Here is a 25,594-nt window from a genome sequence, read left to right as displayed (position 1 = left end):
CACACACACACACACACACACACACACAAATGTACTGGCCTCGTAATCATGTAAAGGGAAATTCACCCAGTCCCAGTCAGTTCCTGGCTGACAAAGTTGGATCAATTAAACACTGCAACTCAAGATGAAATATGATTAATTCCATAATTTCAAAGGTGGTTCAGGTATAATTTCACTGAATGGTCTCTTGAAACCAGAGTATTGTGAATGAAAATAAGAATAAACAAGGTTCTAAGTTCAACTGAATCAAAATTGACAAGGCTTGGAACCTGATCACTTTGATGCAGCAGAAAAGTGGGGAAATGTAGGCCTTGCTGATTTAAACTGCTAATGATGAGTCTAATTACTGACAAACTTTAACTTCCCACCCCAGATTTCTTCAGTGGAGTTCTGTGACTGATTACTCACTTGGACTCACTTTTAGTGCTAGAGAGCTCACATTTGAGAGTTGGTTGGCATGGCTGTAGCTAGTAAGATGATTTAGTCTGCCTTCAAGTGGGCCTCCCTCAAAAATACTGACAGATGCCCCTGTCTCTAAATAAATAAAGCCAAAGAGACAACAGTTACCTCTGAAACAGATCCCATGATACTTAGGAAATTAACTTACGATTAAAGAAGCCCCATAAACAAACAGGGGAGGGAGAGACTATTGAACAAATGTTGATAGGAAAACTGGGATAGGAAAAATAGTTGATAGGAAAAAATAATAGCTAATGGAGTTTGCCGCTACCTTATATCCTACACAAGCATGCCCTCAACAATGCAATGGATGTAAGATACCTAAGGACTCTCCATAGAAGTGGGGGGAGACTACCGAAATGCTGAGTCAAACAGGCTGCTTGCTGCAGGATTTCAGTGCCTGAGTTCATTGTGAATTAACAGTGGGAACAGTGGTATGCAGCATTCTCTAAACTTACTTGGTCATGAAACCCTAGTGTTTTATAGAAAACCATTTAGTATCATCTTGAACTAATGCTCTGAGGAACCCAGGTTGGGAAGTAGAGTCATTTGTTAAAAATAAATTTATAAATTGAACCAGTAAAGACTAGGTAGTAATAAGAGAAGATAAATAGGATTCCACTTTGAGAAGAAAATGTAAAATTTTTTGACTGATTAAACACAGGGAATGAAACATAGGTAGAAGTTAAGAAAAATGTTCAGATTTTTAAAATTTGGATAACTATATTATCATTTACACTGGGAACAGAATAAGAAGTCAAAATGGTCAGGTCAGAATATTTTATATTAAAGGTACCTATAAAACATTTGTACGAAGACTTCCATAAACAACTGGATATATGAATCTGGAATTAAGAATGAGGTCTGAGTCAGTGCCGAAGGCTTGAGTGTCATCGCCACATAAATGACGGAACAGTAATAGCACTGAGACAGGCTAAAGTCAGAATCCTGAGGATTTGACATTCGCAGGAGGAGAGGTAGAAAAGAAGACTTGGAAGAACACCGAGAAGGAATGGCTAGAGAGGTGGAGGTAAACCACACAAGTGAGACCTCCTGAAGCTAAGGGAAGAGTGAAGTTTTGGAAGTCCTCCAAGTATTAAATGAGGCAGAGAGGGAAAATAAAATGTGGACTGAAAAGTGCCAATAGGTCACTGATGCGCTGAGCCAAGAATGATTTTAGCAAAGCATCATGCACAAAATAAAATTCAACAGAAGTTTGCTGACACACACTCTTGAAAATATGAAGTTCTAAAATTTTAAAGTTTTTTCTTATGTTATGGTTTGTTACAGTTCTAAATCTGGAAAAAAGTAAAATGAGTTGTCCATGTATATGTCACTGAAACCTTTCATTGCTTCTATTCGTTTTCTTTCTTCCTTATAAAAATAGAAGTTTCTTATTACATCTGGTTGCCATGCGCAATTAAAATGGTCATAAGAAACCCTTGCTGTGGACTTGTATGTCACTAGGGAAGTCTCAGTAAATAAAACTTATAACAGAACTGTGACCAGTGGAATTAGAACTTTGATGGGCTTTCTTCTATCCGTGGGTAACACAAACCTTAAATATGTGAGCCTCATAAATCATAATACTCCATCCAGTTTTTATTATAAATAAAATAAAGACTAATTAAAGCAGTACCAAAATAAGACCTCTGGAAGGATGTTAAAATCACCACCTCAAGTGGTGAAGAGTATGGATGATTTTGTTATTTTTTCCTTTTTCTTTATAAACAATTCCAAATGTTTTTCTTAACATGTTTCAAATGTTTCTCTTATCATCCCATGTATGGTTAAAAACTGGGTTACTTTTTAAGTGTCAATAAAAGAATTCCTTAATTAGAGATATAGTTCATTTTATTATTTTACTGACTCAGCAGAGGGGGAAATAAAATGACATCATCGTTCTGTTCTTCCTCTGATAGCAGTAGAAAGAAAACAAGCCAGGAAAAGCATGCTGGGCTGTCTCAGGAAGATGAAGAAAATGATTTTAAAATAAATCATTTTTTTCCTGTAATTTAACATTTTCAGCACACACCTTGTCTTAAAATCCTGTGTGTGACTTTCAAGTTCTAAGAATAAAAAATTATTATGGAAAAAGCTGCTTAATTTAATTGGATGTTATTTTCAAATAATAAAACAAAATGCCCAGCTTTTCAAATCCTATTTTAGCAAAACTCTGGTGCCATTTGGTCTGTGTTATGACCCCGGCGTCCCCCATGGCCTCCTGTGTGATCTTGGGCAATAAACTTGATTTCTCTGTACTATTTTTTATTAAAAACTGTTCTATTTAGTTGTACATGAGAGCAGAATGCATTTTGATTCACTGTACACAAGTGGGGCACAACTTTTCATTTCTCTGGTTGTACAAGATGTAGTCACCATTCATGTAATCATACGCGTACATAGGGTAAAGATGTTTGTCTCATCGCACTATCTTTCCTTCCCCCGCCCCTAACTCTTTTTTAAATCTATGTATTGAGCATAAAACAACACATATTTCCTGGAGGACTGACTGAATTTTATGCAATGAAATCAAGCACTCAGTAAACTTGCTATGGTTATTACAGCATATCTCAATTCTGTCGGCATAGCAGAATCACTTCTGGAGTATTTAAGAGTCAAGTGGCTAAATAAATAAATAAATAAAAATCTTGGCCCGACTGTTTCAGAAGCCTAAGGCAAGAGGACCAGGTATCTGAATTTTATAAAATCTGCCATTAAAAAAATGTGCAAAGGACATTTCTCAAGAAAAGACAAATGACCAACAGATACATGAAAAAAATGCTCAATATCACATCAGGGAACTGTGATTCAAAATACTATTACCTCACACTTAGGGGAATGGTTACTATCAAAAAGACTAAAGACAGCAAGTTCTCACCAGGATGTCGAGGAAAGGGAACCTTTGTACACCCAGGGTGGGAATGTAAAATAGTATGGCCTTTATGGAAAACTATACAGAGGTTCCTCAGAAAAATTAAAAATAGGTCTACTGTATGGTCTGGCAATCCCACTTCTGGGTACATGTCCAGAGAAAATTAAATGAGTATGTTGAAGGTATATCTGTGTTCCTAGGCCTGTTGTAGCATTACTCACAATAGCCAAGATATGGAAGCAACCTAGAAGTCCATCAACAGATGAACAGAAACAAAATGTAATATGTACATACACACACAAACACATGCACACACACACACACACAAATATTATTTAACCTTAAAATGAAAGGAAATTCTGTCATTTGCAATCACGTGAGCAGACTAGGAAGACATTCTTAGGCTTGGTGAAAGAAGTCAGACACAGAAAGACATCATATGATTTCACTTCTATGTGAAATCTAAAACCCTAGAACTCATAGATATGGAGTGTAAAAGTAATTACTAGAGGCTGGAAGAAAAATGGAAAGGGGAAGATGTTGGTCAAAGGGTACAAAGTTTCAAACAGGAGGAATGTTTTTTTGAGATTTACTGCACAGCATGGTAACTACAGTTAATATTGGTGCATTATATATTTCCAGAAGGCTAAAAGAAAATTTTTTTTCTTGTACTAGGTATTTAACTCAGGAGCACTTAACCACTGAGCTGCATCCCCAGTCCTTTTTTATTTTTTATTTTGAGACAGGGTCTCATTAAGTTGCTTAGGGCCTTGCTAAGTTACTGAGAAAGTTGCTGAGGCTGGCTTTGAACTTGTGATCCTCCTGCCTCAGCTTCCCAAGTTGCTGGGATGACAGGTGTGAGCCATCATGACCAGCCAGAGTAATTTTCAAATGTTCTTACCACCAAAAAGAGATCAGAATTTGAAGTGATGTGTGTGTTAATTACCTCAGTTCAGTCATTCCACAATGTATCCACCTACCACAACATCACTTTGTACCCCATAAATATATACAATTATAATTTGTCAATATGTGATGATTTTTTAAAGTTGTTGAGGTGGTTATGATGAAGTGTCAGAGCTAAGAACCAGGGGTCTGGTGTGTGACCAAGTCCCCTACACTCAGTGCTACAGCATCCCTCACACTGCTGTGCATTCTCTGCCTCCATTTAATCTGCCATATTTGTCTTCCACACAATTGCTAAATTCCCTTTCTAAAAGTAAAGCTGTTATATTATTCTCTTGCTTAAATTAGCTCTCCCTCATAGAGAAAATAAAGTTAAAAAATGTACACAACTCTGGCTCTAGTTCAGTTTTCCTGCCTTCTCGCTCAATAATAGTTACACACCTTTCTGAAAAGGGAATCCACTTCCCTGGGAGGTAGTGGATGTCTCCCCATGAGAGAGATGCCTACAGGTCAGGCACGGATGATGACTTGATATGGGGGTTCTGGAAGCCACTGCACAGTGTCATTTAAAGTTACTTCTGACTCAATCTGTGATCCCGCAAATTGCATCAGGTTCAGGGGTGAGTGCTCTCTGTTTCCCCAGAGAGAAGGGCTAATGAGGGAGAGAAGGTTTCATGTATCTTCTATTTGTCATTCAGAGCTGGTTTAAGTATCATGAGTAGAGCCAAGATGAAAGTAGAAGATGGGAAGACAGGCCATGCGACAAGCCACCTATGCCCCAGAGACTACCAAAGTTCTGATTTGCCACTAGCTTAATAATTCTTTTCTAAAAGAGACAGAGAGAGAGAGAGAGAGAGGGGGGGGGGGGGGAAGGAGAATGAGGAAAATGCAATGCTGAATTTATAGAATATTAATGAGCTTTTCCATCAACTACTTATAAGACAGTGTTCTCTTATTAAGTAGCATGTACCAGATCAAAGAGTACATCCTTTAAGATTCCAAGCACCAATAAAATGAAGAAATTGGAAGGAAAAGCAAACATGTACCTCAAGTACTTTCTAAAGCAGCAAAGTTTCAGAATGGCAGCAATCTTACTTACACTCCATCTTCTTGGAGAAAAAAAAAAAAACAACTAAATCTGAAAGTCGTTCCTACTATCCAAATACAAAGAAAGTTGCTTTTTAATCATCAAAACTTTCTCATTTTTTACATCTAATTTCATATCTAATAATCATAATAAAATCCTCTCGTAGCTTAAATATTAATTAAGCCACTTCAAATTTTTGTGCTGTGGAATTTTCCACATGAAATAACTAGGTACAACTACCACTTCTCCAGCAATCAGAAAACCAATGAATAGCTGTAAGTTTTCCCAAGACTACTCAGGATTAGGGCCAATGCCAAAAATATACTTGAAATTCTTGGCCCTTGATCATGGACTCAGACCTTCCTGGGGTAAGCACAATAAAACTGGGCTAAGAGGAACAGAAATGATTCCTAATGCCTCTCCGAGATCAATACCACACTAAGAAGAAGGAAAAAACTCTCCTGTTATACCTGACAGGGTTTTCATAAAGTTGTAAATCTCAACATAAAACCTTTCAACTGTCCAAAGACATGATAAAAAAGTAAACAAAAATAATTTTAAAAGTGATATGCTATATTCAAAATATTTAGAGATGCAATCCTCTGTCATCTGTAACAATTGCCACCACTGTTTGTGTTGGGATACTTCCCAGACAACAGAGTAATTTCTGCATATTATCTAGTTAGCTGGTAGGTATTATTCACACCTTTGTTTAACTCACAAAGCACCTGAGACTCATAGATGATACAGAATTTGTTCAAGATTACCTAGTTAGTTCACAGTAGCAAAGGGCTTTGAATTTAGGTCTTCCACATTTTTCATTCCACATCCCATGCTCCCTGTCCTCCTCCCAAGACTTCACATTAGCATAACTTCAGACAGTGGCTTTCTCTTCTTTCTCTCCACCTCTCTCCTCTCATCTTCCCTTCTCTGTTTGCAATGCTAGGTTTCTAGGGTCCTCCCCAACCTCCATGTTTAACCACCTCCATCCCTTTTGTCAGTTCACTGTCTGATCTAATAATTCTCAGCTTTTTAATAGAAATATTCATAATAAAAAGCAAAAAGCAGATCCACAGATATAGATGGAAGTAGAATTCTGAAGTAGCTCATACTAAAACATTTTATACTTCTAGTACCATATAAATATTCACCATCATATAAGTTTATTTGGCTCTTGAGTGAGGATATTGATTATCTGAATCTCTTGAGTTCCTGCATTTGGGACAATGAAGTCTATTTAGTTTTTGAGTTAAGATATGAATTACCTGAATCTTCTGGGTTCCTACATTTGAGACAGTGAAGATAAGATTTGGATCACAAGGAATCTGCTCTTCCAGATAGGTAGATTTCAAAAATTATACCCAAATCCACTTGGTTCTCAAGTGTGAATAGTGAGAGTTCAGTTATCAAGGTTTATCTCTACTTCAAAAAACAACTAAAATTTTAGTATTTAAGTTAAACATTGAGATTATGAGAAATTATAAACCTTTAGAGAAAAATGACCTGTAGAGAAATCTATGTTTTCTGTGTCACTGTGTAAGTTGAAAAACTCAGGGAAAAAGGAAACAGTTATTCTCTGTCCCCTACTAGAGAAGAACTTACTTATGGGATACCAAAAACATCCCAAACATCTTTGGGAGCAAAGCTACTGGGATCTATTTTAGTGAAATAAAATTGATCTTTAGCCGTCTATTGAGAAAGATGTCAACCATGAAATAGTACGTCTTCGCTAAAATCATTGCAAATTGGGATATAATTTGTGTTAGATGCCAAGAGGTGTTTTTTTGTTTTTGTTTTTTTTTTTTTTCCTTCTGAATTTGGTGAACATGTGATTTCTGGTTGATAGGTAAGAACTGAGTGGTTCTTAAGGTAGTGCTGGTGGTAAATGTGTGCAACTCAAACACTTAGAAATAGATGTTATATACCAGATTACTAACTGAAAAAGATAACACAGGTCTTTCCTTCCATCAACCAAGCATGACCTTGTAAAGGTCACATCATTGGGTCTCAATTTTTTTAACTCTTAAATGAGACATTAGCTTCAATGATATAGAAAGTTCATTTAATCTCTAATATGTTCTGATTACTTGCCTATTCAAAATTTGTCTTTGTTCTCTTTTAAAGCATTGGTTAATAGTTACAAAAACAATATGCACTGGTTGTGATTTAAAAAACACAGACATAGATAAGTAAATAAAAATTACCCATGAGGCCAGGGATACAGCTCAGTGGTATCTAGAGTACAGGCTTAGTGCAATGCCCTGGGTATGATTCCCAGCACCCAAAAATAAAATAAAATAACCCATAATTCTACCCGAGAAATAACTGCTTACCCTCACTGTAATGGTTTGGATGTGAGGTGTCCCCCAACTGCTCACATGTGAGACAATGCAAGAAGGTTCAGAGAAGAAATGATTGGGTTGTGAGAGTCTTAATCCATTTAGTGATTTAATCCCCTGATAGGGATTAACTGAGTGGTAACCAAAGTGGTAGGGTGTGACAGGAGAAGGTGGGAATTGGGTTGTGGCTTTGGGTATATATTTGTATCTGTTGAGTGGAGTTTCTCTCTGCTTCCTGATTGCCACGTAAGCCGCTTCCCTCTGCCACACTCTTCCATGATGTTCTACCTCACCTGGAGCCCCAAGGAATGGAGCTGGCCTTCTATGGACTAAGACCTCTGAAACTGTGAGTTCTCAAATAAACCTTTCCTCCTTTACAGTTGTGCTGGTCAGGTCCTTTAGTCACAGCAGTGAAAGAGCTGATTAAAACACCCACTAAAAAGGTACATGTGGTGCCTTATACCATGTTTTCATTAACATATTTTAAACTTCTTTGTATGACAGTAAATATTCTTCTAAAATACCGATTTTTTTTTTTTTTTTTAATGAGCAAGGGGAGAAGGCAGATATCCCAGAGCCACTCAGGGGTGTCCCAAGCAAATGTTTCATGTTCTGATATCCATCTCAGGGCTGCAGCTCTCCCATTCATGAGTCACCATGTACAGAGCTACTGTTGGTAATAACTGTAACTTCTCTGAGGAGTGTCAGGGCAGAATCAAGCCAAAGAACACCGTCCCTCCAAAATCACTTTCAATGGCTACTAAGGTGGGATGTGCCACCATTTATTAGCCAGTTCCTTTCACTGGATATATAGGATATTTTCACTATTGTAAACACTGGAATGAATATCTGTGTAGCTCCATCTATGAACATATCTGTAATGAAACCATTGACAGTTCCTTTTGGTTGACTAATAATAAGAAAGTATGAAATAGTCTCTCATTCTGTTGAAGTCCTATAAAATGAGAATTTTTTTCTTCTTCTTTTTTTTTTTTTTTTTCTTCTTTTTGTACCAGGGGTTGAACCCAGGGGTGCTAACCATTGAGCCACAACCCCAGCCCTTCCTTTTTATTTTTCATTTTGAGACACAGTCTCACTAAGTTGCTAAGGCTGGCTTTGAACTCCCAGTCTTCCTGGCTCAGTCTCCTGAGCTGCTGGGATTACAGGCATGCGCCAAGAATCTGACATAAAAGGGAAGGATAAAGACTTGATTGGGAAATTTGATTACTCACCAGCATCTTTGATAAAATTATCATAAAAACGCACAGTCCTCGATGTAAGATCACTGAAGGCCATTTTCCACAAGATTTCCTGGCTCTTTTAATGGATTCTTCCGTAAAACAAAAACTGAGTTGATGATCTATAAATGTAAATAAAGATAAGCTTTTAGTGATACAATATTAAAAATGCTAAAAATTTAATAGGAAAACTTGGCAGAGCAACAAACTTCTACTGAGGGTAAATGCATTAGTGAACCATATTAAATCCTGATGCAGTTGCAAACATTCCAGAAGTCCCCTTCTTCTAGAGCCACTGCTAGCTTCACTGAAAAAAGGTTGACAATGTATGTACAAGACACAAAAGGAGTAAATGATTCCAGGAACTTTTATAGGAGCAACATAGGTCAGGAAGAGACAGCACCTGCCATAGCAAAACCGAAGTAAAAACCCAGGAGAACAAAGTCAAGACAATACACAAACTCTCAGAGAAGGTACAATAATCCTAGACTTGCAGCTCATCTGTAGCCCCAAAAAGATCTTCTATGTGCAAGTTTTTATAAGTTAAGTGGAATAGAGGCAGAAAGAGGGAGAGACAGATCTCTAAGAGTTAAGAAGAAGCTGTTCCATTTATCTGGACAGGTAGACAAGGATAACTAGAAAAAGAAGTCTTCAGAAAAAAAGCAACCATCAGTGAGGAGCAACTCCACTCCTGTTCTGTATAATAAAAGATATTGTAAATCTCAATAATTAAAACAGTACAGCCTTGGTATATAAAGAGACAAATGAATGGAATAGACTAGAACATCCAGAAATATACCAAATACATTTGGGGATTTAGAACTACATTCTAGTATTTTGAAGACATTTGCTTTCCCACATCTCTTGAGATCAGGATATGCCTTACCAATCGGTGGTGTGTCAAAAGATTAATGGTGTGTTTGATTTAAAGCCATATGGCAGAAAGATGAAAAGTTCTTCAGGGGGGTGGTTGCACAACAATGTAAATGTACTTACTGCCACTGAACTTCACATTTTACAATGGTTTAAATGACAAATTTTACATTATGTATATTTGCTCCAGGAAAATTGAAACTTTATTCTAAAGAAGGTCATTTATTTACACAAAAATAAGTAAATAAGACATAGCATATGATAAAGGTGGCATCTGAAATCAATGGGCACCAAATTACTAGCAGTTATTTAATAAATGACAGGGTACAACTGGATAGCCATCTTTAAAAAAAGAGAGCTGAATTCAAACATTGTATTATAAGCCAAGATAAACTCCAAATAGATCAAATATTTAGATAAGAAAAATAGAACCATGAAAGCACTAGCTGACAACATCTAAGGAGACTTTTATAACCTTGGCATGAGAAAGACCTTTCTAACTATGACTTGAAATTCAGAAGACAAAAGAGAAGGTTAATAAATTAACTATATGAAAATTAAGAAGAAATGCAGATGGTGTTATAAGATCAGAGAACTGAAGAAGTGTGGTGAGTTTAAACATCAAAAACAAAACAAAACTAATAACAATAACAAAAACAAAAACAAAACCAAGGTGGCTGATGCTGGCTCCTGAGAAAGGGGCAGAGTCCAGTGGTGTCAGATCAGGGCAGTGGATGGTTAAGTCATTCTCCTGTGTGTGTGTATGTGTGTGGCAGGGGGTTATTGAAGACAGTCCCTCTGGGTTTTGACTCTGGGAAACAGAGGTCAGTTGGAAGTCTCAGCTCCTACTGTCACAGGGAGGGAAAACCTCTGAGACAAGAATTCCAAGATGGCAAGGGAAATTTCCACCTAGATAATAATCAGTGTGGTCCCTGTATTCTTGCTGGAACTGGTTTCTCCATTCCACCCCACCCTCTCTATTTAAACAGAAACAAAGCCTCAAAGAAGTCCTGGAGTGTGCTGGACAGAAATATTTTGGTGCCTGTGAGTTTGTTCCCTTCCTATGATTTAGTAAGATCACAAACTTTGAAGTATATTAAAATGTGAGAGAGGACTATAAAGTGATAACTGGTTTAAAGTAGAATTTCTCCATCTTGACAGTATTGACATTGGGCCAGATAATTCTTAGTTGTGGGGACCTGTCCTAAGCATTGTAAAATATCTGGAACCAACCCTAGTTTCTGTGCACTAGACGAATGCCAGGAACCCATCCTCCCCAGGTGAGACAAACAAAAATGTCTCCAGAAATTGCCAAATGTCCCCTGGAGGGCAAAACTGTCCAAGGTTATACATCACTAATTTAAAGTAATTTAACAACATGGATTCATCCAAATAACAGTATTTGCCTTAATCACTTTGACAGTTATGGACTCATTTAGGTCATGCTGTTACACAAAACAAATTTGAACTTTATAAATTGAGTTTTTCAGCATTTAAAAAAAAAATGGCTTTATGGAAGGAAAACCTTTGCCTACAACTTCCAAAAAGCAAGTTCATAACTACAAGTTAAGAATGGTTTTGAGCAAGGCATGTGGAACACAATTGTAATCCCAGTGGCTCAGAAGGCTTAGGTAGGAGGATCATGAGTTCAAAGCCAGCCTCAGCAAAAGCAAGGTACTAAGCAACTGAGACCCTGTCTTCAAATAAAATACAAAATAGGACTAGGGAATATGACAATTCAGTGGTCAAGTGCCCCTGAGTTCAATCCCCAGTCACCAAAAACAAAACAAAAACAAAACAAAATTCTCTCTCTCTCTATCTCTCTCTCTCTCTCTCTCTCTCTCTCTCTCTCACACACACACACACACACACACACACACAAAAATGATTTTGAGGAGCTGGTATTGTGACTCAGTGGTAGAGCTCTTTCCTAACCTGTGTGAGGCACTGGATTCAACCATGACCATGTAAAAAAGTTAAAAAAAATACAAAAATAAAGTTATTATGTCCATCAACAACTAAAAAAAAAACAAAAAAGAATGATTTTGAAGGTAAATGTATCAAGTTGGGCCATACATTTTATCAGTGGGGTGAAGAAAAAGCAGACTTAATGATAAAATAATTTACTACTGAAATTTTCAGCTTATGGTTTATACAATGAGACCAACTCCAAAGAACAAATTCAGAAATATTTCCAGTTATGACAGTATTAGTGAAATAGATGTATAGCAGCCTGAGGTAACTATTTTTTAAGATGACAATCATTTAGATATACATTTTATTTCAACGAAATAATATAAATCCCTTTTTTCTTCCTTATCCATTACAAATCCCAATTAAAAGCAAATGAGTTTGGAATGTAGAACACTCAGTGAAAAATTATTTCAAATAACAAACTTTCAAACTTGTTAATAATTATATGTACATGTGTGCTGCAATGTATACATATATATATATATATACATACATCTATAACTCATAAACATACATACACTCATTACAGAAGCAGAAATGTGTGTCCACTACACCTGCCATAAAGGATTTTGCATTTTGTTCTGATATTTCATATTAACTTACATTTCTCCTTCATTGTCCTGCCTTTTTGCCATTTCTCTCAATTTAATAGCTTGGTTATGCATATTGCCTTGTGAATAAAAGAGAACAGCAAAAGGCAAAGAAACTAAGTTTCTGAGGAGGCATGAGGGAAACTGAGGGCATGAGGAGTCAGGCCTTATTGTTGGGCTAGAGCTGGGTCAGGTGGCTGAGAGGGCCTTAGGCAGGCATAAAGCTTCTTCAGCTCCAGTATGGCGGCACTGCAGCAGAAAGACTTCTCAGTACCCTCATTCAACATGGAAGTATTGCAGAAGAGCCATAGAGAAGGAAGGAATCACACAGATACAAACAACATGTATCTGTTCAGACAAGTGGCCAAAGACCTGATGGGACTCTGGATATTCAGAGGATGGCAATGTAGCAGAGAACGCGAGGGGCTAAAATGTTCCTCCTTGCAATTACCTTGATATTACATAAGCTTCTTGTAACTCGTTAAGGGATCCAGGGAGGGACTCTCCACCACCGAGAAATACAAGTATGTTCTTACATCAGATGAAATAGACTTTCAGTCAAAAATTGTTGCAAGAGACAAGGTCATTATATGATGATAAATGGGTCAATTAATCAAGAGGCTATAATAATTACAAATATGTATGCACCTAACATCAGAGCAGCTAAATAGACGAAGAGCAATATATTAAAATCAAATATTGGGCTAGAGTTATAGCTCAGTAGTACAGCACTTGCCTAGTACGTGTGAGGCCCTGAGTTTGATCCTCAGCACCACATAAAAATATTTAAATAAAAAGGTATTGTGTTCATCTACAACTAAGAAAATTTTTTGAAAACTAAAATATTAACAGATATGAAGGGAGAAACAGGCTGCAATACAATAATAGTAGGGGACTTCAATCTTCCACTTTCAACAATAAACAAATCTTCCAGACAGAAAATTAAGGAAACATAGGACTCGAAGTATGCTTTAAAACAAATGGACTTAACAGACACGTCAGAACATTCAAGGCAACAATATCAGAATCACATTCTTTTCAAGTACACACAGAACATTCTCCATGATCAACTATATGGTGGGCCACAAAACAAGTCTTAAGAAATTTAAGAAGACTGCTAGGCACAGTAGTGCACCTGTAATCCCAGTTACTCAAAAGCAATATCCTAAGAAACTTAGGAAGACCCTATGGCAAAATAAAGCAATAAAGAGATCTGGGGATATGGCTCAGTGGTAAAGAACACCTGGGTTCAATCTCCAGTACCAAAAACAAACCAAAAAAAAAAAAAAAAAAAGAAGAAGAAGAAGAAGAAAAAGAAGAAAGAAAGGAAGAAAAGAAACAGAAATTTAAGAAGACTGAGATCATAACCACAATGGTATGAATGTAAAAATCAGTAACAGGAGGAAAACTGGAAAATTCACAAATATGTGGAAAGTAAACATCATGCTCCTGACTCTGGTCAAAGAAGAAATCAAAAGGAATTTTTAAAATATCTTAAGACACATGATGATAGAAAACACAACTTATCAAAATATATAGAATGTAGTAGTTATAAGAGGTAAGTTTATAGCACTAAATGCCTATGTTAGAAAAGAAGGAGCTCAAGTAAAAAAAAATAAAATAAAACAACTAACATTACACCCTAAGGAACTAGTCCAAAGCCAGCAGAAGCAGATTACAGTAGAAATAAATGAAATGGATACTAGAATGACATTAAAATAAAGTAACTAAAAACAAAAGTAAGGGTTGGTTTTATGAAAGGACAAAATTGACAAAATCTTTAGCTAGTCTAAGAAATAAGAAGACTCGAACACGCAAAAAATGAAATAGGAGATGTTACAACAGACACCAGAGAAATACAAAGGGATCATGTCAATACAGATTTTTTTCTGTCTTCTGTATCTCATATATAAGCCAGTGGGTCCCAAATCTGTTGAAAGTCAGAATCACTGAGAGGGATTTGGATTCAGTTAGGAGAATTCTGATGATGGGCTAGGTTTGGGAACTCTGCTTAACACTGCATAAACCATTCTCAGGACAACACCCATGGCACGTGGAACCAGAATAAAATACACGACAGGATTCAGCAAATGAAGGTCACCTGGAAAGAGGAAGGCATCTGGATCAAGAAGGGTGGGAAGAGGAGGTGTATTTGATACTGGAAAAGATTAATCTGGTGATTCAACGGAACTTGCTGTGAAATCTGGGAGCAGATCTCTGAGTCAGCACTGACTTCCAGGATGTAAGGAAACGAACCTCTTTTTTGGGCCAGTGAAATAAGCTTGAAATAGGAGAAAAAACGTTCTGACTTGTCATTTTAAAGGAAACTGACAATGACAGCCATTCCAAATATTACATTCTCATACACCTTCCTCCAGAGCAGTGAAAGGACATTTTCTGTGTTTATTTTTAGGAACATCAAAGCCCTTCTCCATACTCACTAGAAGGTCCTTAAGTGACCCTTCCCAGAAATGCATCACATGCCAACATCTAAACCAGGCACTGATAAAGGATGGGGGCTGCAGAGGTTTCTCTGTTAATCAGTGGTGTTTACAGCCCCCACCCCCTGCACTCACCCACTCTCACTTCTCCAACCTGTTTCCTCCCCCAAGGCACATGGGGAAGCACATGGCCTCAAGGAGGACAAAGGGTCCTGAAAGTAGGGAAAGCAGTAAGTTTACAAGGAAGGAGGGCATTCGCTTTGAGAAAGGATGTTGGAAGAGAGATTACCCTCCAGTGCCTTTTCCAGCATGATGGAGCTGGCGGCCTGGGCCCATCCAGGTGCTTGCTATCCTTCCTGCTGAGAAGTGCTCAGGATCAACGAATCTTGATTTTTGTTTAAACAAAGTATGATTCATAAGTTAATATATTAAGCATGCTTTGTAGCACCATATAAGGCTTCCAAGTGACTTTTTAAAATATCTGCTACTTAGAACAATCTTGTGCCACAGTCTGTTCAATATAGATTCCACAGTATAAATCTATGAACCCAGAGAACAGAGGATTGGACTAACACCTGTAATTGTCATTATACCATTTCTACAAACTTATGTTGTTCTGACTGGTATATGGCCCAATGAAATAACATGGATGTTTCCCAACCCCCAAGAACAATGTCATAGGGACGTGTATTAACACATTTGCTATATGAGTAGCCTCAGGCCTATCTTTCATTCAGGTTTATGAGCTGTCATTTCCATGTCAACCAGGACCCCAAATCAAGTATCTTTACCATCCCTTCCATTCCTTATTACTCCATTATTTTATCCCAATTTTCACAGCCTCATTTTCCCTTAGGAGAGGGACTTATTAAGAATTAGAGGCCTCTGGAAAAAATAACACATGTGCATGACCCACCAGACTAATTCAGACTGCATTTCTGTTTGGCTTAAACTCTGTGGCACAATCATGACTCTTGTATCTGAGCGAAGAAGCAGACCAACTTTAGTTATGATCTTCACTAAACCACCTCAGTATGTTAACATGGTAACTTGTTAGAAATAAAGCCAATGGCATTAGCAATAGGTCCCACCAGGAAATGCAATTTATGTGAAAACTTTTTAGTACAATGTAAAACACTGCTTAATTTATTGTACTTCTGATTGCTCTTTTTCATTTTTATTTTTTAATATGGGGATCTCCCTCTGTTGCCTAGAGTGGACTCAAACTTGTGATCTCCTGCTTCAGCTTCCAAGTAGCTGGGATTATAGGCAGAGCGATCAGTATCCTTCCCAAGTCTCTGGTCCCAGTATAGCATTCTATAATTGAATGTATAAGGCAAACTTAGAGAAGAATCAGAGAATCATGAGGGTAAATAAAGGACCTGCTCACTGGCAAGTTTAAGTTCAGTGCTAGGCAGTGAGGGAGAGCAGGATGAAAGTAGGGCCCTTCCCTCAAGAAGCTGCAATTTGTGAAAAAATGTTAGAAAGTTGTATGAAAAAGTCTAAAGGAGAAAGGCATTCTACAAACTGTGCCCCCGAGACTCGTTTCTATCAGAAGTGGTAAGTACCTCAAAGGTAGCCTAATTCTGTTTTGTAATCTAATTCCTAGTACATTGCCTTGAACTAAACAGGTGCTCAATAAAAATCTGCTGGATGAATTTTAAAATATTATAAACTCCAAAGAAAGTAGGCAAGGTAAGGGGGCCAGACCAAATGCTCCATTCCTTAGGCCTTCTTCTCCACTTTATTGAAATGAATGTAAAACACTCCCATTTGTTTTCTCTTTAAACGCGAAGAGATTTTTGAGGGCTGGGAATGTAGCTCAGTGGTAGAGCACTTGCCTGGCACGGGTGAAGCATTGGCTTCGATCCTCAGGACTGCATAAAAATAAAAAATAAAATAAAGGTATTGTGTCCATCTACAGCTTAAAAAAAAAAAAAAAGAAAGAAAAGAAAGAAAAAAAGAAATTTTCGAGCATCCATTACGGTGCATGGAAGTACTGAGCAGGTTACAATATTGTTTTTTAAATATGGTTCCTAAATTCAAACAATGTTCAATCTGGCAGGGAAGAGACATTCATATATCTATGATGCAAGCAGAGGGCAGGGTCAAGCAAACAGTTCACATAGAAAAGAAAGCCTTTAGGAACAAAGGGTCACATCTAGCACATGTGACCCAGAAGAAAGGCATACTAAAAGAGAGGATATATGAGCTGAACTTTGAGAACATGATTTCAATAGGCAAAATGTGCACACCTGGAAGATAGGAGAGGCATACATCACAAGCAGAGAGTGTGCCAGTGGAAAAATTCATTAATTTACTCAACCAATATTCTTTTTTTTTTTTTTTTTTTCCCCCTGTAAGGGGGCCTTCTGGCAATGGTCAAAAAACCTGCTAGACAAATTCTAAAGGAGTGGTAGCACTGTTTTAGGTGCCAATGATAGAGTGGAAAACAAAACAAAAATCTGTCTTCGTAAAATTATGGAAAAGCTCCAACTGTGTTTCTAGAATGTTTGTTCATCCACCTTGGTAATGTATAAGACTAAGGAGGCGGAACTGAACAGACACGTCACAGAAGAAGAAATATGATTAGTCAACAAATATATGAAAAAAATGTTCAACATCACTAGCAACTAGAGAAATGCAAATCAAAACTACACTGAGATTCTATCTCACTCTGGTCAGAATGACAATTATCAAGAATACAAGCAACAATAAATGTTGGCAAGGACGTGGGGAAAAAGGTACACTCATACATTGCTGATGGGACTACAAATTAGTGGAAAGCAGTATGGAGATTCCTCAGAAAACTTGGAATGGATCCACCATTTGACCCAGTTATCCTACTCCTCAGTATATACCCAAAGGACTTAACGCTAGGGTTGGGGTTGTGGCTCAGTGGTAGAACACTTGCCTAGCACATGTAAGGCACTGGGTTCTATTCTCAGTACTGCATATAAATAAATAAAATAAAGTCCATCAACAACTAAAAAAAATATATAAAATAATTTTTAAAAAAAGAACTTAAAATGGATATAGCCACATCAATGTTTATAGCAGCTCAATTCACAATAGCTAGATGCCCTTCAACAGATGAACGGATAAATAAAATGTGGTATATGTACACAATAGAACATTACTCAGACATAAAAAAAGAATGAAATTATGGTATTTGCTGGTAAGTAGATGGAAATGGAGAATATTATGCTAAGTGAAACAAACCAATCCCAAAAAACCAAAGGCCAAATGTTCTCTCTGATATGTGGATGCTAATGTTATAATAAGGGGCAAATGAGGGAAGAATAGAAGTATTTTGGATTAGAAAAAGGGTAATGAAGGGAAGAGAGGGGAAATGGGAATAGAAAATTTAGTAAGATTAATTGGACATTACTATCCTAGCTGCATACATGATTATACAACCAATGTAATTCTACATCACATATAACCAGAAGAATGAGAAGTTGTGCTCCATATAGGTATAATATATCAAAATACATTCTACTATCATGTATAACTAATTAGAATAAAATTTTAAAAAGACTAAGGTGGGGAAAATAATTGATCAAGACAGGAAAGGCAGATCTGGGAGTGGTACTTGATTATGGAAGAATCAAAAGTTAGGCAGGCTAAAGAATTTTTTAAGACTTATTTCTGTTGACAGTGAGGTGTCATTACAAGTTTTACAAGTAGGGAATGTCTTCATCAAAGTGATGCTTTGGAAAGATTAACTGGGTGGTAGGATCCAGGGTTGGGAGTCATGAGGGTGTGGTTTAGAAGCAGGGCTAACAGCTGTGCAGTGTTGCATCCTATTGAGAAAGACATACAAGCATCACTTCCTCTGAAACACCATCCCTGAGCGAGCAGTTCAGGAACAGGTGTTTCACTAAGGAATCCTTGACATAATCTCTCATCTAGGAGAGTACATACTGCATAGTATTGCAAATGCTTGTTTATGAATCCTTTATCTTTTCTACTCATCAAGAGGGAAGAGATGGAGCCTCATTACCTTTGTAATCCAATGCCTAGACTAGTGCCTGGTTTGTAGCAAAAAATATTTGTAGCACGAGTGAATAACCAGGAGTTATGAACTGTTGTATCCTCCTAAAATTCACATGTCAAAAGTACTAACCCCTATTACCTCAGAATGTGATCTTATTGGGAAAGAGGGTTTTTATAGAGGTAAACACTTAAAATGAGGTCATTAGGGTGGGTCCTAATCCAATATAATTGGTGTCTTTATAAAAAGAGGAAATTTGAACACAGACAAGCACAGAGGGAGAATGTAAGATGAATATGAAGATGACCTTCTACAGAACCTGCCCTCATAACCCTCAAAATGAACCAATCCTACTAACTTCTTGATTTCAGACTTCTAAACTCCAGAGCTGTGAGATAATACATTTCTGTTGCTTAATCAACCCAGTTCGTGTCACTTTGTTTTAGCAGCCCTAGCAGACTTCTATACCAAGTAAAAATGCTTATTCAACTTAAAGTTCCAGAATCAGAGTCCAGGATGAAGGCCATAGTGAACTATAAAGAAAGATAATAATTAACATGGAGCAGTGTAAATCTTTGTGATAAATAACAGGAGGAGACATGGCAAAGGGCAGTACGTAAGGGAACACCCACGTTTAGGAAACAGAAAGAGCTGCCTCGTAGTGGCTCCAAATATTGGAGAAAGAAAAATAAATGGAAAAAAATCCATAAAACTTCAAAGAAACAACCAAATATGGAAATTCCATATGCTGATGTTCTGAATTTCAATAAGTTCTGGCTCAGGAGAGGCTTTGAAGCAGAGTGGCGCCCACAACATGGCCTCTTCCCCTAACTGGTGATGGCAAAAGAGCCTGAGAATTCCGTTCAGGTATCCCCAGATCCAAGAGAAGCAAATGGACTATCTTTTTCTTCTCAGGCTGGCAAATGGATTAAGAAGAGAGACTCTGAGGATGAAACTGGTGAATCGGTAAAAATGCCTTAAAAGTGTCCCCTTGGGAATGGAGATCTTGGTGTTGACATTCAACAACACTTAACGATGGGAATTGCCAGGCACAGTGCGGCAGGCCTGTAGTACCAGTGACTCGGGAGGCTGAGGCAGGAAGACCACTTGAGCTCAGGAGTTCAAGGCTAGCCTGGACAACACAGTGAACCACACCTCTTATTTTAAAAAGTGATTTTTTTAAACATAAGATATATTATTGGGTTAGTTACTGGCAGAGTGCTTGCCGAGCATGCATAAAGCTCTAGGTTCAAATCCCCAACACCACACAAAGACAGAAAGAGAGAGAGAGAGAGAGAGAGAGAGAGAGAGAATATCATTCAGACACAACCTGTGTTAGTTGAACTCTTCTTTCCTTCTTTCTCCATAACTTCTAGGTCCCAAAGATAACCTTATTTGGGTATTTCTTATACCCAGGAATCTAATACTGACCAAAATCCACCAATAAAATTAAATATCCACTAAGGCCTTTAACCTCACCAAAAATGTTCCAAGGACACAATTACCTAATTCCCAAGCACAAAATGTTACTAAACTGCAACTCATTTTGGATAAATACTAGAAAGAAAATTATTTCATCATTAAATAGAATAAGTGAATAATTCTGAAACTTAATGTACATATTCCTAAGATATAGGAAAATAATGAGTATAAACTGAAGTTCTCAGCCCTCAAATCATAGCTCAGCAAAAAAACACAAAGTGGGCTAAAAAAAGAAACAAAAAAAAAAAAAAAAAAAAAAAAAAACACTGTGGGAACAGGAAAGCAAAGTCACCCATATTATATCAGAGCAAGTAGGTAGTCTGACCAGAGGTGCTCAAATACTCCTAAGATTAAAAAAAAAAAAAAAAGACTCAAGAACTTTACAAATAGATTATAGAGGAAAAGAAAACCAAGAAAGATACTTAACAAAGAACCCAAGAAATGTAACTGGTAATTAAAGCAATAAAAGAAAATGCTCCATAATTGCTTTGAGTTAAAAACATGTACTCATAAAATGATTTTTGAATAAAATGGAATGGAAGAATGTGAACCAGTGAAACCAATTGAGGATCAGCACATCATTATTGTACCAAAAATAAATTAGAAGCATCCAGAAACAGGGTATTCATAGCTAAACAATGATTTCCTGATACAGAAGAAAGATTGAAATAGTCAAATGAAAATGACAGAGATTAAAACTACAGAATGTTGGGCTGGGGTTGTGGCTCAATGGCAGAGAGCTTACCTGGCACATGCAAGGCACTGAGTTCAATTCTCAGCACCACATATAAATAAATAAAGGTCCATTGCCAACTTAAAAAAAAAAAACTACAAAAAGTCTACTAGGGAGCATGATTCAATATAAAGATAATTGGTATTTCTAAAGTACAAAATTCAACAAAAGAAAAAAACAACATTAAAATACATAATTTTAAAATTTCTAACTTTAGGCAGACCAAATGAGATTATAAGAAAACTTGGTGCATAACAACATCATGAAAACAAAACAACATCATGAAAAATTCCAGTTGCTGAACTGATGATACATTTTTAAAATTATGTGTATTTATGCAGAAAAAATCAAAACATCAAAGAAGATTTAAATGGAAAGTTATACCATGTTCATGGACTGGAAGAATGAATATTGTTAGATATCAATTCTTCTCAAATTGATCAACATAATCCCTATCAAAATCCCATACACTTAACACATTACCCAGAAATCTGAACCCTAGGTTTTAATATAAATGAATATTTATATTCACATAAAAACCTGTATGTAAATGCTTATAGTGACTTTTTTCATAATTGCCCACAAATTAGAAACAGCTCAAACATTTTTCAACTAGTAAGTGAATAAACTAACCTTGTAGGGGCCCTGAAACCAATCCCTGCAAATACTAAGTGTCAACTGCTTATAAATTTATCCTAGATGAAGGTATGAGGTTTGAGCTAGAGGGAACCCTCAAGTTTGTTCAGCTGTGATGACAGACATTCTGAAGGATTTAGACCCAACATTCAGCTCAACTGACTTCCGGGTTCATTCTTCCAATTGTCTATTACTCAAGATATTTATTTATAGGAATAAACAAAAAGAAGATGTCAGAGACAAAGAATTATTTCAAAGATTGAAACATCCTAAATACATTTGTGGCATTAAGAAAAGGTGCTGGTGCAAAGAAAAAGCTGAAATTGCATGAGTATGTGTGTACATGTCTATGAAAAGAGCTTTGATTTCACAGGAAATCAGGACAAAATAGAAAAATAAAGAAGACATAACACCAAGTGAAGTTCCCCTGGCCACATTGCAAGCAAGGCAGGCAGGCAGGCAAGCAAGCAAGAGAAACTATTTCAACTCCTGAACTTCTGGGTTTCTAAAATGCATTTGTAGTTCAGTTGTTTGGAAATCCAGAGTATTTCACTGGAACAAAAGCTTAATATGCATTTCATTTTCTATACAAGCCACAAACACTGATTTACTTAGCCCACAATATAGGTTGGAGCTCAGGTCTTGAGAAGTAAATATTTAGCACAAACAAAGGCAGAAGACCACCTTTCCAAGAGTCTCAGGGACACCTTATTTCAGTATATCTCATATCCAGAGGTCCCATTTTTGCCCTACATCCACCAATACAACCACCCACCAACGCCTCAACCCGACCAAAAATGTTCCAAGTACACTATTACCTAACTCTCTCAACCCAACAAAGTCAGTTTATTAAATTCTAACTCATGTTGGCTAGATAACTAGAAAGAAATTAATTTCACCATTAGTTAGAATAAGAGAGTAATTCTAAAAAGTTACTGTACGTTAGACTTTCTTGCAGTACTCAACAAAAGGTATATTTCCAGGGCCTCCTTATGGGCAATCTCATTCAGGAGGTCCTCCAACCACATTTTGGAACACATTACACTATGATTTTGTTTTGGAGGGGGTTGGAGTTGTTTTTAAGATGATGCTTAACAGAAATGAATATTTAAGTGACTGCTTTAGGTACTTAATAAAATGAAATAAAGCATTTCTTATATTACGAAGGTCAGTATTGGGGAATGGGGAGAACTACAGAAACAGATCGATCCAGACTGGAGTAATAACCCTAGGATCCTCTCTCTGCTATGTATTAACACACTCCTTTATTTCCCATTCATGGGCGAGGACCTTCACATTGGAATCCCATAGTGAAGGGGAAGAAAGATGGTGAGTTCATTCATTTAGTAAAGGCTTTTCATATGGCTTTTTCTATGCCTACTGCTTAGCTTTTACCTACTGCTTACCTAAACTTCTGCTTAAAGTGCAGTATTCAGTGCAGTATTCACGATGTTTGAAACGTTTTTCCTTCCAAACTGGTGATTAGTTCATTATCTATATGCGATTATACAGTAAAATCAGTTACAGGGTTATACAAACATGCAATCCTATAGTGCATTATATGGAACCTATAGTGCAATCCTATAGTGCATTCCATATAATCCTATAGTGCATTATATGGAACCAGTGCTGATTCCACTCTTGTGCACTCTTGGACAGCCAGGTCCGTTTTTCAGGGCTGGCATCCAATCTGATCAGTTGGTCATCCATTCCACACTAGCTGTTAAATATGTTGGTTTCCACTCCTGCGTGTCCCCATGTATTTAAGAGCTGTCCTAGTGCATTTCATTTGTGGACATCTCTTACCTCTCCTAAAATTCTGTAAGTTCTTATGGGGTAGGGTGGAAATGTGTCTTATGCAAGTTTGTATCGTGTATAGTACTGGCCTGGGGTAGGTTAGTCAGGTAATAAATATCTATAGATATTAATCTATCAATAAAAGAAATTATCACAGCTGATAATTTTTTGCTTCACTTGTAAGCAGGAAGGTCCATTTTTCTTGGCTTCGAAGTTAAGTTAGAAATCTAAATAAGGCATATTTATCTATAAATAACTCACATGACAAGGTCAACTTCTCAACTTGTTGCTGTTTAATTATGTTCTATTTGTGTTCTTGCCCTTTCTAGGCTGTACTTGATCTTCTCAAAAGATTTTCTTTAATGAGATTTGATTCTCAAAAACTTGAGGAATGTGTTTTCATTAAGGTCAGGTCACCCTTTTTTTTTTTAACATTAGGAGTAAGATTAGTTGCATTTTGTTCATCTGAGTTATGAAGCAGAAACTGAGAAACTGGGACCTGCAAAATAACTCCCCCACCAAGGCCATCAACCTTTGCCTTGCTTTGGGCTTCATTTCTCAGTTGAACTTCAATGTTGAGATTTACTTGCAAAATACAAAAAGATACTGAAATTCCATATGTTACAGATGCGATTATGCAGAAACATGCTTCTTGTTATTGCTAATGTAAATTCTCTGAAAATTTCATGTTTTTTTTTGTTTTGTTTTGTTTTTGTTTTTGTTTTTGTTTTTTGCTTCTGGATAATAAATAGAAACATACAGAATAGCCAAGTCTGCTTAATTCATAATTAGTTTAAGTGTACCTAACACATTCTCTTATCCTTTGTTTACTTTATATTACTAATTTGACCAAACATAAATTCAGCTTATATCTTAAAATGTTTTACTTAGTTTATTTATTTTGTGGTACTGGGGACTGAACCCAGGGGCATTCCACCACTAAGCTACATCCCCAGCCCTTTTTAATTTTTTTAAAACTTTGAGATAGGGTTTGCTAAGTTGCCAAGGCTGGTCTTGAACTTGCATTCCTCCTGCCTTGGCCTCCAGAGGGGTTGGGATGATAGGCATGCACCATTGTGCCCAGCTACATCTAAAAATTTTTAAAGTGAACTAAATGCTATGAAAAAAATTGACATAAGTAAATTACAAACTCTCCAGAGTAATTAAGGCCTAACAGCATCTTTTCAAAATAGCTTACTATAGAGATACTTATCACCTAACAAATTCCCAAACGTCTGATGTCCACATAGCTAAAGGATAAAAACGCAAATCTTTTGTCATCTGGAACCTCTTTCTGGTAGAGTTTCTTATCTCAGATAATCAATCATTATATAAAAATGCAGTCTGACTACTAAATAACACCATTTAAACTCTAAAAGACTCACTTTTTTCCCACTGAGGACAAGAGCAATATTTATTGGATTTCTTCAAACTTGTCATCTGAAGTATAGAATTTGTGATTCCAAATAAAATATAGGATTATAACCCTGAATCAAGCTTACATGAGGTATGTTGATCTTCTATTTCTCATCTAAACATCACTTATAGGACTCTTAGATGGTTTCCAGGATTATACTAATGCAAGTTCTTTTCAGTAACCCTCTGAAAGCCCTTCCGAAAGTCACAACAGCTATACTACCTTTACTAGAAAGCCAGCACTGCTCTGTTTTCTACTAAGAATAATTTTCCATTTACCTTGTCTCAATCTTAATCTAAGACAAGTCCTAGAAAAAGACAAGAGAGAGAGAGAGAGAGAGAGAGAGAGAGAGAGAGATGCATAAATAATAAAATCTTGAGGGGAAAATAAAATGTACAAAGTAACATAGGGATCCTTGCTGATACATTTCATAACAGAGAACCAAACTTATTGTTTGGTATGTATTTAATTTTCGTCAGAAAACATAGGTTGGAATACGAAAATGTTCAACTGGTTATGACCTATGTTGTTAAATTGGTGGCCATAGTGACAAGCTCCTCTCCAAACCAGATTAGATAAGCTGCTAAACTTAATTAGAAAAAAAAAAGAAAGAATAGGCATATGATAATGAAATAAGAGCAAGGAATTGTTCTTGGGCAGATCTGATATTTGGGATTCAGCACAGAGGGGACTCTGGACCACAGCATCTCTGAGGGATGCTCAATGGAAGGTGTGTCTGTCCTCAGATAA

General features: G+C 36.8%; 1 protein-coding gene across 2 annotated transcripts in view; it reads right to left on the bottom strand.

The window, feature by feature from the left end:
* Window positions 1-25,594, bottom strand: part of ELOVL7 (ELOVL fatty acid elongase 7) — a 71,313-nt gene that overhangs the window by 19,028 nt on the left and 26,691 nt on the right. For both annotated transcript variants that reach the window (XM_079144044.1, XM_079144045.1), the window contains exon 2: window positions 8,899-9,026. In XM_079144044.1, coding sequence (XP_079000170.1) covers window positions 8,899-8,962 — 64 coding nt within the window. In that variant the 5' untranslated portion in view covers window positions 8,963-9,026. The remainder of the gene's footprint in view (window positions 1-8,898; window positions 9,027-25,594) is intronic.

The sequence above is a fragment of the Sciurus vulgaris genome, assembly GCF_902686455.1.
Source record: "Sciurus vulgaris genome assembly, chromosome: 6".
NCBI classification, from domain to species: domain Eukaryota; kingdom Metazoa; phylum Chordata; class Mammalia; order Rodentia; family Sciuridae; genus Sciurus; species Sciurus vulgaris.
Note: the sequence above shows the minus strand (reverse complement) of the source record. Positions and strands in the feature narration are given on the sequence as shown.